General features: G+C 35.0%; 1 protein-coding gene across 1 annotated transcript; it reads left to right on the forward strand.

Moving 5' to 3' along the window:
- Positions 1 to 162: 162 nt before the first annotated feature.
- LOC131843319 (uncharacterized) lies at positions 163 to 13803 on the forward strand. Its single transcript, XM_059191945.1, has 6 exons — positions 163 to 577; positions 1895 to 1994; positions 2297 to 2891; positions 3660 to 3840; positions 5134 to 5277; positions 13662 to 13803. The coding sequence occupies exons 1-6, from the start codon at positions 226 to 228 to the stop codon at positions 13772 to 13774; spliced, it is 1485 nt and encodes a 494-aa protein (XP_059047928.1). The 5' UTR covers positions 163 to 225; the 3' UTR covers positions 13775 to 13803.
- The last annotated feature ends 4297 nt before the right edge of the window (positions 13804 to 18100 follow it).

Below are 18100 nucleotides of genomic sequence, written 5' to 3' on the forward strand. Positions count from 1 at the left end.
AGAAGAAAATTATATTACTTGTTTTTATATTTTATGAACAAAATGGTATTCAAACTCTTTTGATACTGGCCACATCGACGTCGATCGCCATTGGTAACCGTTATGTCAACAAAACTTTTTTGTTTACAAATGTCTAATGGCGACAAATTTGAAGTTGTTCCTCTTACGTGCGTGTATTAAATAATAAATTTAGTTCTATTTTAATAAATAGCGTGTTCTATAAACATGGGGAACTGTTGGACGGGTTTATTCCGTCGACGGAATATCCGTAGGCATATAGTTTTGATACTGATAGGGTTAGACAACGCGGGGAAGACAAAAACAGTGAACAATTTGGCTGGTGAAAAAGATGATAAAGTTCTACCTACGGTTGGATTTAAAGCGGTTAATTTAGTGCATAAAGACACGCCTGTGACCATTTACGATTTAGGCGGCGGGCCGCATTTCCGACAAATATGGTCGCAATATTATAGCGAAATCCATGGTGTCATTTTCGTGATAGATTCAAGTGATTTTTCCCGCTTGGATGAGTGCAGGGCTGTTCTGGAAGAGGTATTATCTCACGACAAGATATCAGGTAATGTTATATTCGCTAATTAATCGTCATAGCAACCATAGATTTCAACAAGCAACAAGCAGTTTTTTCTACCCACTGAACAATTCCAATTAGATGTTTTTATCAGACTATTATGTGTTATGCATGAGTGATAATCGTTATCGTACAGTAGTGCCATGAAAAATTCATCCACATCATGATGAAATGTATGTATGTATGTAATGCATGAAATTGTAGTCATTAATATTTTCTTAGAACTGAGTCAATCTTTCGATTGAGTCATGCTGAATTATTACTTGCTTGGTGATTGCATAACTTTCTCCAACTGAGAAAAATGAGGGTACTTGAATATAAAATATGTTCCAGTTGAGTTTCTTGCCACTTCTTAACTGAAGTAACTGTGCAAATTGGACAGTATATGTATAATTTAATATAATACTGTGTAATGCAACCTAAGGTTGCAATAATAAATTATTATTATTATTTACTCTACCTCAAGAAGAATCATTCTTATAATAGGGAGATCTTAGCCCATGTGGTATAAATTATATATAGATGTACAAAATTTGATTTAAATTCATTCATCCATTAATAAACAAATTCACAAATATTAATATTATTTTTATGGACTTTTTTAACTAATTTTTATTGTATGTGTCGTATGATACAGCACTAAAAAAGATATACAACCCTAAGTTTTCACCCTTCTAAAATCAACCATTATTTTTTATAGCAATATTAATTTATGTGGCAAAATAATATATACCAATCACCTAGTTATCTATATTTTTTATTTATGTATATAGTTTTATATGTATATGTATTTAGTATATATGTATCTAATTTTATTTTTACAGAACAGCACCTACCTTCCTTTACTCAAAACTTATATCTCCCATGTTGTCTGTAAAAAATTGCTTTTAGTGATAAGGGGCCAAATTTTGTTAGCCTATTTTTATATTATTTCTTTTTATAATTTTTTTTTGTATGCACAATAAATTGTATTCATCATCATTGCCTTGCACTTATCCTAATAATTGTGGTCGGCGCAGTATGTTTATGTCACTGATCCCTATCGGCCGACATATCAGAGCATACTCTCCTTTTAATCATATATTTTACACAATCCATCCATCCACATTCATATTATACACTTTCCTTAAGACATGTTCCTAGTTCCTCCACATAACATTCCCAATACAGAGTATTATTATTATTATTATTACCCTTGGCCTCATTTTCACAGCTTTTGCTGTTTTTTTTTCACGCTTTTTGGCATAGTATATGTAGCATTATTATAATTAAAAAATATATAAAGGTATATGTTAATGCAAACAGGCAAGCCAGTGCTTGTTTTGGCTAATAAACAAGACAAGACAGGAGCACTGGATGACATAGATGTTGTGGAGAAGTTAAATATTGAGCCACTAGTCAACAAGTAAGTCGTATAAATTTTATAAACGATTAGTAATAATAAGCCTAGAAAATTCACACAGCGCCATCTAGAATCAAGCTAAGCAGAAGTTATATTATGGGTACTAGAATTTATTTATAATGATACAAGTATGTAGAACAGTACCATAGACAGTAATAATAATAATAATCTAGGACAATTCTCACAACGCCATCTAGCTTTACGTTACGCAGAACTTATATTATAGGTACTAAACAACTGATAAGTACCAAATAACTAGTAAGTGCAAATTATGAGTCTAATATTATTTTTATTACTTACCATAGATACAGATGTCCAACTCTAGTAGAATCGTACAGCGCTTACGCCGACACGAAAACAAAAAAAATAAAAATCGACCCAGGCTTACGCAAGGGTTACCACTGGCTCCTCAACTATATAGTGCGTCGATACGGCGACATCAACCTACGCGTACAGACAGACATACACGCAGATTTAGAACGTCGGAAACGGTTGCTCAATAAAAATTCTAACATGGCATCCCAGACATTTACGACAGTTAGCGATGATATAGCAACTCAAACGGGCTTTGAAAACCCTAATTATAACGTCGTAGATCGTGAAGAAGCATTAGACAAAGGTGTAATTATTGTGAAACCTATCACACACAATCATAACAGCGTGGACACAACTCTGACCGTTGAAAGTATGGAAGATTCAGACAATACAAGTGTGAAGCCTAAACTTTCCCCCCTTTTCGGGAGGGCCAGCAATAGTTCCGTAACGGAAACTGTCAGAATAGAATTGGAGCCGAGGAATGAGTTTAGAAAATTATCGCCAATTGTAAGGAACAGTGGTGCCAATCATATAGATTTTAAAAATAGGCCCCAATCAAGTCCAACCTTCAAGAAACGACAAAAGGTATTTTTTTCATATTTTACAGGTCGTTGAAGTATTACGTAAGCACTATAGGGGGACGGGGGGGCCTTTGCTTTGCTTATTTTGGATAACATGGGGAGTAGGGGAGTCTATATGAGATTACGTCATCGGTAGTTATTTACTTTTTTACACGAATGGCAGCAAATTAATTTAAAAATGTTTACGTAAGAATGGGGGGAGCGAGGATCAAGCATGAAAGAGATTTACCTACTTTTGCTGACATGGGGGATGGAGGGGGGATAAATAATTATAATAAATCTGCTTACGTAATACTTGAACGACCCCATACCCGTAAAACAGTGGCGGACTAAAACCAAATTTTTATTTCATAAACTAAACCTCCTTGGAGTGTTTCTGCGGTCCCTAGAATGAGAGAGAAAACACCCAGACCGATACAAACAATCATTCATTCATTCATTCATTCATTCATAATTTAAGTGTCGGTGGAGCTCTTGCCACAAACAATCATACTCATAAAAACAAATGTTTGTGCCGTGTGAGGTATCGAACCCGCGACCATCAGAAGTAAGAAAGAATAAAATATAAATTCAAAATGTCTCTACGGTCAGTAGTCCTCCTTCATGAAGGTAAGCAGCATGTTGGTGGGGAGCCGGGCCACGAACGCTTTGAGGCTCGCGTTGTGACTCGATTCCAGTTGCGTCACCCTCAGTGTCAGGATACTTTTGGTCCGGATAAAGTCCTGTTCCTTTTAATGTGGGCCGTAATTTATGGATTAAGTTTTTTTTTCAGACTAAATCTCTAAGCAACAATTCGTCGATCGAGGCAGACGGAAAAGTGAATGCACCAGACGCTACCATGTGCCTCGGCGACGGGAACCAAACCTGGGACGCCACGGATAGCAAACACCGTGTTTTAGTCAACGATTTTGAGCTATCGCAGATGCAGAGGGAAATTGTGTTGACCGAACGAGGTAAATTCAAATACAAAAATCCTTTATTCATGTAGGACATTTTAGCCGCTTATGAACGTCAAATTTTTACATTTTAATTTTTTCCCTACCGTCCAGTTCGGTATATAGATCCAATTGAGAAGAACTGGCAAGAAACTCAAATGTTTTTTTTTATAAGGTAAGTAGTAGGTTTTGTATAAGGTAAGTGTAATATATCATGTTAACAGTATAAATATCTCTGTCTGTTCAGTTTACGACCACTGACACAATTTACTTGACGTCTCAGTGGTCAAGTTGTCTAAGACACGTTAATGATGAGTTCTGTATTCCTCTGCCAAGTTCGAATTTGCCAGAACTTGTCGTCCGGGGCATGGGCCCAGCTGCCCCCCCCTAGATCCGGGGCTGATTACACTATTTGCTTTTGACAAAATTGCAATAGCATATGTTGGTGGTCACCCTTTTCTGCCTAATTTGAATTTAAAAATGAATTTGTATGTGTGTATCAAATGTGGTATGGTATGATAACATCACATTTGAAAAGAAAAAGAACTGAGTTTTATTCGTTTGAATGCACTCCGAACTGATGGTAGTTTTTGACATATGAAAAGAGTCTGTAATAGACCTACGTGAATAAAGATACAGACAAACATTTTGAATAAGTTGTTTTATTTATGGATGATAATGGAATGCTGCACCCGTCTGCGTTAACGGTTTACGCTGGCGGGGCACCAGTGGAGGATGATAAGATGAACATGAGCTTAGGTCAGATAGCCCATCGTGACTAATTCACCTGGAATTTAACATGACGGCTTCCAGGGGGAACCTTCTGGAGGTCAACCTGTTATAATACATTGGTAGCTGTTGGGTTATTAGTCCAAATTACTTACCCCTTTCTCCCCTACATGTATAGCAAAATAATAATATCTCTCTATAATTCACACATCACCATCTAGATCCAAGCTAAGCAGAGCTTGTGTTATGGACAGACAACTGATATAAATACATAGAATTTTTTCGTAAATATATACATAATGTACACAGAGAACACCCAGACTGATACAAACAATCATAGTCATGAAGGAGGAATTGAACCTACGATCATCGGAAGTAAAACGATGTGCTAAACCTCTAGACCATAGAACCCTCAAATTATATATGTATTTACAAAAAAAAACTATTTTTTTATATCATTTGTCTAATACCCATAACATGTAAGCATTGCTTAACATGAAACTAGATGGCGTTGCTTGAATTGTCCACGGTCCAAGAATTTATAAAAAACGTCTCTCAAATACTAAATTGTATTTTTTTAAGACTATGCAAGTAAGACAGCCTCGTCCGAGGTGACTCTGCAGGCGGCCACGTTGCCGCTCAGCATACGGCCAGCCTCAGCATCGCAGCTGGTGAGGAGACAACTGGAACTGTCGGCCCAGCATAAACGTAGACTCAGCCTTAGATGTTAGTATTATTATATACTAGTTACGAAATCATGAAACATTGAAAACGCTGTATAGGCAGCGGCCTCAATACGGCGCATCGTACCATGCGCCGAAACGTGCCGTCGAGTCAGCAAAACTGAAATGTTGAAATCGACCAAAGAACGCTATCGGAGTTGAATCACTCTTGGTTCTAACATCGACCAATTGGCATCTATAATAGTTAATAAGTTAAATTGTAATTTTTATATTTCAATTAAATTTAATATATAATATTTTTTGGTTTTTTTTGCGCCCTTCGGCTGTAGACTTTTTATCTGGCGCAGTCGGTAGGATCGCTGTAAAGTAGAGTCAGTGAATCAAGCATCTGGCGGCGGCGATTCTGAACCTAAGAAGCTACAGACGAGGGGGTATCCAGACATCGATACTGCAGAGACAACTAAAGAATGCTCATGTAAGTACCACTAGAATCGATCTAGAGTTGCTTTCCTATCTATATTCCTGTGTCATTTTTTTTTAGATCCTGTGTAATTTAATTTTCCAAGATTTTCCAATCGAGGCAATCGAGGACCCGTAGATATAAAGATATAGATTTAAATAGGAATTTAAATTTTAGTGATAGTGACACTAGCAGCGAAAAATCTTTTTCATCAAGCAGTAATTTTATTATAGGAGATAAATTTAATTTAATTATGGCAGATTTAGACAACATATGGAAGGCCCTTCGAATGGTGCCTGAATTCGATGGTAACCCGAATATTTTAACACGTTTCATTGGCTTGTGTGACCATTTAGTGAACGAGTATGTCAATTCATCACCTGATAATGGCTTATTAAATGCTGCACTACTGAACGGCATCCTGAATAAGGTTACGGGGCCCGCCGCACGTTTAATAAACTCTAACGGCATACCGGAGAACTGGCAGGGTATCCGTAACGCACTTATAAATAATTTTGCAGATCAGAGAGACGAGACCTCTCTCTATAACGACCTCGCTTTATTAACTCAGGGCTCAAGCACTCCTCAGGAATTTTACGAAAAATGTTTAAATTTGTATAGTACCATCATAACATATGTAACATTACATGAAACTATTGCCACCACTATACATTCTAAGCGCGAACTCTATAAAAAACTTACATTACAAGCATATCTACGCGGACTTAAGGATCCCTTGGGATCGCGTATAAGGTGCATGAGGCCTGAAACTATCGAAAAAGCTTTAGAATTTGTTCATGAAGAGATGAACACACTCTACTTGCAAAATCGCAATGAAAGTATGCCTGAAAAGAGGACTAATCCTCTATTTATGCATAATTATAATAATAAATTTAATAATATACCACCACAGCAAGGTCCATCTAAACCATTTACATTTAATATGCCCGGACCATCACGTTCGCAACCCATGCATATGGTTCAACCATCACGTCCTCCCGTGATGTGGAAACCCAACTACAATCAACAATCGCAATTTAGAGGTCCAACTAGAACTCAACAGATATTTAGCGCAGTCCCTCCTAATTATAATCCACGTAGTAATGTATTTGCACTACCCCAACGACCATATAATTCGAATAATATGCCACGCCCTATGAGCGGTGTCAGTCACTACCCAACAAAACCGATGTTGACTGGACATGATTGGAGGAAACATGGAAATCCACCACCTACTAATTACCTTAAAGGTCGCGAATTAAACTTAACTGAATGCTACGAACCCCAATACTATTACGACACATATAATAACGTTGACAGTGACTATTACTATCCCGACTATTATACAGAAAACGACGAACAGACTTATCCATCCCCGTATGTAGAGGAAACTCGAGACGAATTTACTGAAAACAAAAATTACGAAGTTACTGAAAATGAAAATTTTCAGAATATTCAGAAATCAGGAAAACTAAAATAGAAATAAACTTACAGACACAGCGACAATTACCGTATATTCAGATATTAAATCCGCCCCTTAAACTACTCATTGATACCGGTGCCAACCAGTCTTTTATAAGCCCCAAGGCAGTAGAAAAGTTCTTTCAGCATATACCATGTAATTATGATCCTTTTGAGGTAACAAACATTCATGCAACCACGAAAAATTATTATTCCGTAACTTTACCGTGCTTTCAAGAATTTAAAGAGAATGAAGATATTACTCTATTTATCTATAAATTTCATGATTATTTTGACGGCCTTATTGGTTATGACTTATTAGAAAAATTAGAATCTAGCATTAATCTAAAGGATAAGGTTTTAGTTACACGGAATTCGAAAATACCTCTGTTAATGTACGATTCTCGTAATTTAAATTTATATGAGGATATAATCCCCGCAAATACATCTAAATTAGTTCGTATCCCAGTTAATTTTCATGATGGTGATGCATTAATAAATGATCAGACTATCTCACACTGTCAAATTAAAAGTTGTGTAACTACAGTTAAAAATAACCGCGGCATAGTAGAAGTTACTAACCCGACTAGACATGACATAGTTTTTTCTATGGACAAACCAGTTAGTGCAGAGCTATTCAATATTCAGTGCATTCGCACCGAACAGCAGTCCAATCGCGTAAACGAAGTTTTATCACGTTTGCGTACCGATCATTTAAATCCAGAAGAAAAAGCTAACTTAGAATCTCTTTGTAGTCAATATTCCGACGTTTTCTATATAGAAGGTGAACCATTAACTTTCACAAATAAAATCAAGCACCACATCCGCACAACAGATGAGGTACCAGTTTACACTAAAACCTATCGTTATCCCTTCATTCATAGGCAAGAAGTTCGAGAGCAAATATCTAAAATGTTAGAGCAAGGTATTATACGGCCCTCACAATCAGCATGGAGCTCTCCCATTTGGGTGGTTCCCAAAAAAGCAGATGCATCAGGAAAAACTAAATGGCGTATCGTTGTAGATTTTAGAAAAGTAAATGAAAAGACCATTGATGATAAGTACCCTATCCCGAATATAACTGATGTTTTGGATAAGTTGGGTAATTGTCATTATTTCACAACTCTTGATCTGGCTAGCGGGTTCTACCAGGTCGAAATGAATCCAGATGATATACAGAAAACCGCCTTTAACGTTGAACATGGACATTTTGAATTCATGCGTATGCCCATGGGACTTAAAAATTCTCCTTCCACGTTCCAGCGCGTAATGGATAACGTTCTAAGAGGCCTCCAAAATGAAATATGCCTCGTATATTTAGATGATATAATTGTATTCAGCGTCTCGCTACAAGAGCATATGGTTAACTTAGCAAAAGTATTCAAACGTTTGAGAGAATCAAATTTCAAAATTCAGATGGACAAATCAGAATTTTTAAAATTAGAAACCTCATATCTAGGACATATTATTAGTAAAGACGGTATAAAACCTAATCCAGATAAGATTGTTGCTATTCAAAAATTTCCTTTGCCTAAAACAGCCACAGAAATAAAACGATTTTTAGGATTACTAGGCTATTATCGCAAATTCATTCCCGATTTTGCTCGCATAACGAAACCAATGACACAATGCTTAAAAAAAGGTTCAAAAATTTCCATCAATAACCCAGAATATATTAATTGTTTCGAAAAGTGCAAAACTTTATTAACCAATGATCCAATTTTACAATACCCAAATTTCACTAAAGAATTTGTTTTAACAACTGACGCTTCAAATTTGGCAATAGGCGCGATTTTATCACAAGGACCCATTGGTGCCGATAAACCCATAGCTTATGCTTCGAGAACATTAAATACAAGCGAAATAAACTATAGCACCATTGAAAAGGAATTGCTAGCAATTGTATGGGCTACTAAGTATTTTCGCCCTTATCTGTTTGGGAGAAAATTCACTATAGTTACAGATCATAAACCTCTTCAATGGGTTATGAGTTTAAAAGAACCTAATTCTAGATTAACTAGATGGCGATTAAAGTTAAGTGAATACAATTTTACTGTTATCTATAAGCAAGGCAAATGCAATCAAAATGCAGACGCTTTATCTCGAGTTGAAATACATAACGAAGATTTAAGCTCCATTGCCGTGCAACCCTCTGAAAAACCTCCATCAAGAGCCGACTCTACAACCCTTACAGCTCATACTAGTGACGAAAATCCTATTTTAGAGATACCTATTACGGATGAACCTATTAATAAATTTAGTAGACAAATATGTTTCACGATTGTAGGCGATGTAAAAAGACGTCCAGTTGTTAATAAACCTTTCGAATCACACGTTCGAACTAATATTCAATTATCTGAAAATAATCTAGAACAGGACATCATAAATGCGATTAAAGAATATGTCAACCCCAAAGTTAGAACTGGTATAATAATTTATCCACCCTTAGCAATGTACAAGATCATTCCAATAATACAAGAAAAGTTTAAGAGCTCAGCTATGAATCTCATTTTAACCAAATTAGAAGTTGAAAATGTTAAAGAGTATTTACGTCAACAGGATATCATTCAGAAGTACCACGAGGGTAAGACTAACCACCGAGGTGCAGGTGAATGTTATCTTGCATTATCAAATAAATATTTTTGGCCTAAGATGAGAGATCATATCTCTAAATATATAAGTGAATGTAATATCTGTGGAATGGCAAAGTATGACCGTAATCCAATAAAACAAAAATATTCTATTGTACCACCTCCTACTAAGCCATTTGAAACAGTACACATTGACTTATTTACAGCTGAAAATGAGAAATATTTAACTTTGGTTGACGCATTCTCTAAATACGCACAGGCGTATCACCTTCGGGATGGTACAGCTGTAAGCGTAATACAAGCGCTACTTAAATATTTTACTCATCACGGTGTTCCCATAATGTTAATATCTGATCAAGGTCCTGAATTCACAAACCAAATATTCTTAGAATTTACTAGATTACATAAAATACAACATCATAAGACTTTAGCACATAATCCTAATAGCAATGGAATAGTTGAACGATTCCATTCGACTATTCTGGAACATCTACGAATTCTTAAATTAGAACATCGCAATGAACCAGCTGTCAATTTAATGCCGTACGCGGTACTAGGATACAATAGTTCTATCCATAGCTTTACGAAATGTAGGCCTATAGAAGTTATTACAGGTCACTTTGACCCACGTGACCCTATAGATACGAACATAAATGAACATCTTTTCCAACAGTACGTAATAAATCATAAGTTACGAATGAGTATGGTTTATAACATCATTAATGAAACATCTTTACACAATCGTACGGATATTACAGAGGCTAGGAATAAAGATCGAGAAATTGAAAATGAATATAGTCCAGATGAGCAGGTTTTCATTCGTAACCCTATGGCTAGCAGACAAAAATTAGCTCCACGTTTCACCCAAGATGTGGTACTGGCTGATCTGCCAATACACATATATACTAAAAAGAAAAGAGGTCCCATTGCTAAAGCACGCCTTAAGCGAAGACCTAATAGTAACCCGTTGTTACAGAACATTCCTGACGATCACATTACAACTGACCAGAGCGGAAGACGTAACACTTGACACCCTTGACAATGGACCAGGAATTCTTCCCTTCAACCTTGGACCCACAAAAGTCATTTCCCATTATCACTCATTTTTATACTACATAGACCTAGATGACATGTTCACAAAAATAGAATCAGTTATAAGTCAGATAGATAATTTTAATCCTCAACTTAAAAATAAAACGTTATCTCTCTATGAACCCCATCTCTTACATCTTAATAATAAGCTCATAAGAGTACGCGAACAGTTGCAAACTTTCTTACAGTCACGTAATAAAAGAGGACTCATAGATGGTCTCGGTTCAATAATTAAAAGTATTTCAGGTAATCTTGATTATTCTGACGCTGTGAAATATGACAGTGCTATAAAAGCTCTTCAAAATAATGAAAATAAGTTAGAAACAGAGTTGAATGAACACATTAGTTTAGGTAAAGAATGGATAACCGATCACTCTGTAATATTAAATAACATAGTAAAAAATCAGGATGAAATAAGTAAAACTATTAACCTAATACTAAAATCAGATGCAGACAGAGATACTGACTTAATAAAGTATGCGCATCTAGCTCAGTATCTATTGATGCTCACAGATAATACAGATAATTTGTCAGAAAATTTACTTAATTTAGAAAATACGTTAGCTTTTATTCAGACTAAGAGTATATCTCACTCTATAATTAATATTAATTCATTAAATAATATGCTAATTAAACTTAGACAACTTTATTCTAAGGAAAAGGTTATAGATATAGAATTAAGGGAATATTTTTACATTATAAAATCGGGTTCATATTATGTAGGAAATAAAATAGTTATAGTTATTAAGGTGCCGATTGTCTCTCCTAATACCTATATCCTGTATAAACTATCAATCATACCAAACCAACATAATCAAATACTTATACCTAACCAACCCTTCATAGCAATTCAGAGAACAGGTTCTATGTACATTGCGACAGAATGTCCGAAGTTAAGCACATACTACCTTTGTGAAGAACAGCTCCAGTACCAGTACCAGATTCGTGATAACCAAGACTGCATGCAACAGCTTATCCTAAAACAACAGGTCAGTCCTTCCTGTGACCTGACTTCAGTAAATCTTACCAGAGCAGCCCTCGAGAAGCTCGACGACCAGCACTACACCATGACACTACCTAAAGCAACTAGAGTACATATATCCTGCGGGCACGAGTACTACAAAATTCTTAAAGGAAGCTATCTAGTATCAATTCCTATAAATTGTATGCTGTCAACTCCAGATTTTACCATCTCTAACATTCAAGATAGAATTAAAGGACATGCCGTGCAGATTACGCTGACGGAAGTACCACATGACGAGCGTGCCACATCTAAACCTCAACCTATAGTAAGATTAAATTCTATCAATCTAGAACATCTTCACGAGACAAATGCTAGAATATCATTGCAGCAGCCAGCAATCTTAGAACAAGTCAATGTAGATAGTGTCTACCACACAACTATACCTATCTACACTATTATAGTAATCATCAGTGCAAGTTTTGTAACTATTAAATTATATCGCCGATTCCGTAGCTATTGCGGACAAATAAATTCAACTGATGTAATGGATACAGTGAACATTACAAATGAACAACCTGAGGTGAGAAATATCCAACCTAAAGATGTGAAGATCGACACTAACAGCATCCCGGCAACTTTCTCAGTACAGCTTACGAATAGTTGCCTATCTTCGAGGGGAGGCGTTACGAAATCATGAAACATTGAAAACGCTGTATAGGCAGCGGCCTCAATACGGCGCATCGTACCATGCGCCGAAACGTGCCGTCGAGTCAGCAAAACTGAAATGTTGAAATCGACCAAAGAACGCTATCGGAGTTGAATCACTCTTGGTTCTAACATCGACCAATTGGCATCTATAATAGTTAATAAGTTAAATTGTAATTTTTATATTTCAATTAAATTTAATATATAATATTTTTTGGTTTTTTTTGCGCCCTTCGGCTGTAGACTTTTTATCTTGCCCGCGGTTATTATTGTTATTATTTTGATGAATACACTAGAGGAAGTATGAAAGTGCCGCCGGTGTCAGAGAGGTTAAAGTGTAATCGTCTATCATGGTATGGGCATGTAATGCGTAGGAATGAAGATCGTATCTTAAGGAAGATCTTACATATGAATATGGATGGTTATAAGTGTAGAGGAAGACCGAAAAAGAGATGGATGGACTGTGTGAAAGATGATATGGTAAGAAAGGGAGTAAATAACGAGATGACTGCGAACAGGGATGAATGGAAGAGACAAACATATTACGCCGACCACAAATAAATGGGATAAGGAAGAAGCAGATGATGATGTATAAGCTATATTACTGTAAAGTTTCATTAAAATACATTCAGTAGTTTTTGCGTGAAAGAGTAACAAACATCCATCCACACTCACGAACTTCCTCGTTTATAATCTTCGTAAGATATATTGATTGATTATTATGAAGCAAAAACTTAAGAAAACTGTGCGGATGGAGGCGTGTGAAATTTCGTACTCTTATAGTTTACTAGCTATGCGCTCGGTTTCACCCGTCTGAAATTTATAGCCTATGTGTTATTCTGATGTATAAGCTATATCACTAAAGTTTCATCAAAATAGTTTTTGCCTGAAAGAGTATCAAATATCCATCCATACTCACAAACTTTCGCATTTATAATATTAATCATTACATAGTATATAACAAAGTCGCTGTCGCTGTCTGTCCCTATATATGCTTGAATCTTTAAAACTACGCAACGGATATTGAAGCGGTTCTTCTAATAGAGAGAGTGATTCAAGAGAAAGGTTTATATATATAATACATGTACCCCGTCCGAAGCCGGGGCGAGCTAGTAAGATATATATATCATAAATGACACGAACATTTATTCCAGATATGCATCGCAACAAGACGAGTCCTGAGCGCGTGTCAATGATGGTATTCGAACCCAAAGCCCCGCGTCGCCACGACAAGGGCGACTTCGACCATGCTGCCGCCGCCAACTAGCACCAAACAGCCTTTATATCCTCGGAAGAACTCTATATTTACAGGATAAAAAAAAGTGGTATCACGGTCGTCACATGGGGGCCGTTCAAGTATTACGGAAGCACTATGGGGGGGGGGGGGGGGGGACTTTATTTTGCTTATTTTGGATAACATGGGGGAGTGGGGGAATCTAGATGATGATTACGTCATCGGCAGTTATTTACTTTTTTTACACGAATGGCAACTCATTTGAGAGTTGCCATTCGTCGTTGCTAAAAAAACACATTAATTGAAAAATGTTTACGTAAGCATACAGGGAGGGATTACGAGCTCCGCTTACTTTTACTGACAAGGAGGATGGCGGCGGGGGATAAATAATTGTAATAAATCTGCTTACGGAGTACTTGAACGGCTGTATGATGATGTGATGTCAGTAGTGCTATTCTTGTATACAGGCGACGGCTACCACTTACCATCAATTCCAATTACATAATTCGCTGGTCTGATTCAGTTTTGGTAGTGTATTAATTTGATTGATGATTGAAACTAATGAATAAGAATTATGGAGTGGGTAATAATTGGTGCATAAAGAAATTATAAAAATTACTACTAAATGGAATACGAATTATATATATTAATAAATATACCATATAAATGTATAATGAACATTATATGTATATATAGTTTTATTATTTAATTAATTGATTAAAAAAATATTTAATTACTGCCAACACGGGTCTGATCGCAGTCGTGGGGAACATAAACCTAAGTGCCTAAAATATTAATTAATATGTAGGTAGATTATAATATTTAAATATATAATTTTAATACATATATGTCATGTACTAAACTATAGTCCAGACTAACTTACGGTTAACAGAACTTTCTAACTATATTTACATATACTCAATGAATTTAATTAAATAAATAGTCACAAGTAACTATGTTTGTTTTACAAAATAATAATTAATAAATAGGCTGAAGTTTATATGACTAAACAGATGCCTAACAATAGTTAATATTTAAAATAATATTAACAATTTGTAAATATTAGATTGGTATTAATATTTTGTCATAAACATATTACTACGTACGTATTTTTTATTTTTTCTGTTTAGAACACAATATTATTACAGTTGGACGGGTTTTAACTATGAGGTTGTTCGGAAAGTAATTTAGTTTTTTCCTAACTTAGGATTTCATTGTATTTTTTGCATTCAACTTCACACTTAAGCCGTATAATTTTTGCTTTTTGAGCTTTGAGAGCTCATATACTAAGGCTTGTGTGTGAAAAATTACAATTAATTCTACGCAATAGTTTTTGGTTGGTGCCCTTTTAAATATGGAGAGCAATAGGCAGCATTTTCGACATATCTTACTACAGAAAGGGCAAAAATGCTGTTCAAGCCAGAAAGAACAGCAGCGAAAAACGATATTACTTTCCGAACAACCTAATATATTTATCTTTGTTTTATATTTATTTCACTATAATAAATTTGATACAACTGGAATAAATCTAAAATTATAACGAAGATTGTGTTCAGAGTCATACAATTTCCTCTTTTTAAACATACAATAATAAGGAAACAATATTTTTCAACAAACTCGCTCGTAAAGTGGACCTAATTTCACCGGGTTTCGGTATGTATAGCGCTCATAAAACATGCGTCCTCTATAAACGCCAATAGCGAAGTTATATTCCATAATCGCATTATTTGCTATTTTTTTATAAAATTTCGAAGATCTCTGTGCGGTGTCAGCTAGTAGGCAGGGCGCTGATTGAAAAAAGTAAAACGGCGGGAACCGTGTGCATCAGTTTTAAGGTTGAGTTTATTTAAAATCAAGTGCGTTGAAAATCGTCGTACGACGTACGTGCGTATTTAACACACTCGGCTCGGAATTTCAGCCCGTGCCGTATGCGAAGGTGTAATACCTTCGCCTATGGCACGGGCTGAAATTCCACCTCGTGTGTTATAACTTTACGAGAGCTAGACAGCTAATTATCAAAGACAATGATGTAACCATCATAAGGCACTTAGTAAGCACGGTTTGATAAATATACCTGCAATAACCAACTATAAACTGTTTTTACGTCATTTTAAAGCTAATTACCAAAATTATATACAACCAGTGTTAGATTGAAAATTATAGAAAACTGAGCAATTGATCCCAGAATATCTACGGATACTCCCGTGTAAATATATACAAAAATAAACAGGGTATATAGTTTTCTAAATGTAGTTGTATATGTTATTATATTTAATGGGCACTTTGAGTAAATAATTTGAGACTTTATTATATTGTCATTAAAAATGTCATAAGTTTTCTCTTATTCATATTTCCCTGAAGCATTATTGTACAGAACAAGACGAAAAACAATACTTGTTTTGACTACAAAGCAAACAAGAATAAAAAAATAAAAAAGAAGCTCTGTATCCTAGATACTATAAAGTTCTATGAAATTAAATGTAATTTTATTGCTATACAATCTATACAAATATAAATTATGATAATATTAGATCTCAATTTATTTACACTATGGTTGCAATTAGAATATCACCTCGTTATAGAATATATAAAATGAATAACTAATTTAGTTTTGTATTTTGTGTACGCAAAAGTGATTCATAATAAAAAAATATAATATAATATACTCGTGTATTTTTGTTGATAACCTAACATCACTTACTAGACTTTAAGACCCGTTAAACTGTCTTGTTTTCTCAAAATACTATTATACTATACTGTGATATACTGTAGGTAGGATATTTCATTATTTATATTGTACCAATAACTTTCTATAGATTATTCAGTATATATAGAAGTAATTCTAAAGTTCACAATACTTCCCGTATTAGTACGTCAAAACTATACTAGATGGCGCTGCAAACAAACGTTAACAAAATTATACTGGACTAACCAATAACCGTAATGTCGTCTACTGTTTTTTAAATAAAAGGTAGCATGCGTCGACCCTAGTGACACAGTCTATGTTCACGTCGAATTCTATTAAGACTCATTCAGCAGTCTAGAAGTAAAAAGGTGACAAACAGACAAACTAAAATGCGCGGCCACGTGATTAGCTGAATATGTAAACTTAAAAAATAATATAATACTAGTAGTATTATGCGCACTGCTTCATCCGCGTGAAATTTATAGCCTATGTGTTATTCTGATGTATAAGCTATATTATTGTAAAGTTTATTAAAATCCATTCAATAGTTTTTGGATGAAAGAGATAAACATCCATCCATCCATATAGAAAACTTCCACGTTCATAATATTAAGTAAAATTTATACATTGTTTTCTAAAACAGAGTGATGCCGAGTCAGGTACTAATGCAATAAAACATCATAAGTCAGTACAATAATTTAATTCAATATCTGTTTAAATTTACATAGTTATATGGCAGTGTAGTTATAAAGAATAAAATTTCTAACAATGTCAGTTGTTTGTTCAGTTTCTATTAAATTAAAATTACAATTGCCTATGTGATCTAGACTATTTGTTAGCAATTCGGTTTCACATTATTGTCCAATTGTTAAAAATTTTGTCTAATTGAAGCTAAACCTGTACTCACATTATTCGGTTCAGTCGGATGACAGTTCCATGTATCTGTTCTAATTGGTGCGTTACGAAAAGGGGCGTGGCGTAGTGTCAAATGCACCAATCAAACGGTACTCGCATAGGAAAATCGTCCGACAGAACCTCAAAGTGAGAGGCCAGATTTAAATATAAAATTATAAAATAATTAACTATTTTTTTTGGCTTTTTTATTAGACATTTAGTATGTAGTATAAACTATCCTTAGTACAGAGCTATTTTGTGCTGGACTTTAATTAAACTGTATTTTAACATGTAATTAAAACATACAAAAACATTTTTGGGAAACATTAGGAAAAATCACGGGAATATACTGTGAGTATAGTTTGTCCAGATGAGTATTGAGCGAGTTTCAATAGTAGCAAAAAACAAGGACGTATGAAGGTAGACGAATATGTCTGGTTATAAAATATTTTGTTTACCATCTACCCTTTGCTCTTCAGTTTACCCGTGATCATGGCCGTTGAAACACTGTCAGAATATCCGGAACTCAATAAAAATAAAAAAACGTGGTAAGATCCCGTAACTTTTCATAATTGTATGTATAAATATAAATTAAACAAAAGAATATTTAATATATACCGAAACTCTTTTCTCTACTTCTGACGGTACAAGATACAGATAAGAAATATCACAAAGACACGTGTAAAAGATGAGATCGCAGTCACTGGGCTAGCAGTGGCTAATTTTATCTAAAATAGCCTAAGAGCTAATAAACCCTGGTTACTTCGTCTTATGCCTTT

The sequence above is a fragment of the Achroia grisella genome, unplaced genomic scaffold, assembly GCF_030625045.1.
Source record: "Achroia grisella isolate CSIRO2021 unplaced genomic scaffold, CSIRO_AGI_Agris_v1 utg295, whole genome shotgun sequence".
NCBI classification, from domain to species: Eukaryota; Metazoa; Arthropoda; class Insecta; order Lepidoptera; family Pyralidae; genus Achroia; species Achroia grisella.

Excerpts from the sequence above, each read along its gene's own strand:
- LOC131843319 (XM_059191945.1), top strand. The coding sequence starts at position 226 with ATGGGGAACTGTTGGACGGGTTTATTCCGTCGACGGAATATCCGTAGG. Across the intron at positions 1,995-2,296 it reads ATTGAGCCACTAGTCAACAA|ATACAGATGTCCAACTCTAG; the intron begins GTAAGTCGTATA and ends TACTTACCATAG. Across the intron at positions 5,278-13,661 it reads ACGTAGACTCAGCCTTAGAT|ATATGCATCGCAACAAGACG; the intron begins GTTAGTATTATT and ends CATTTATTCCAG.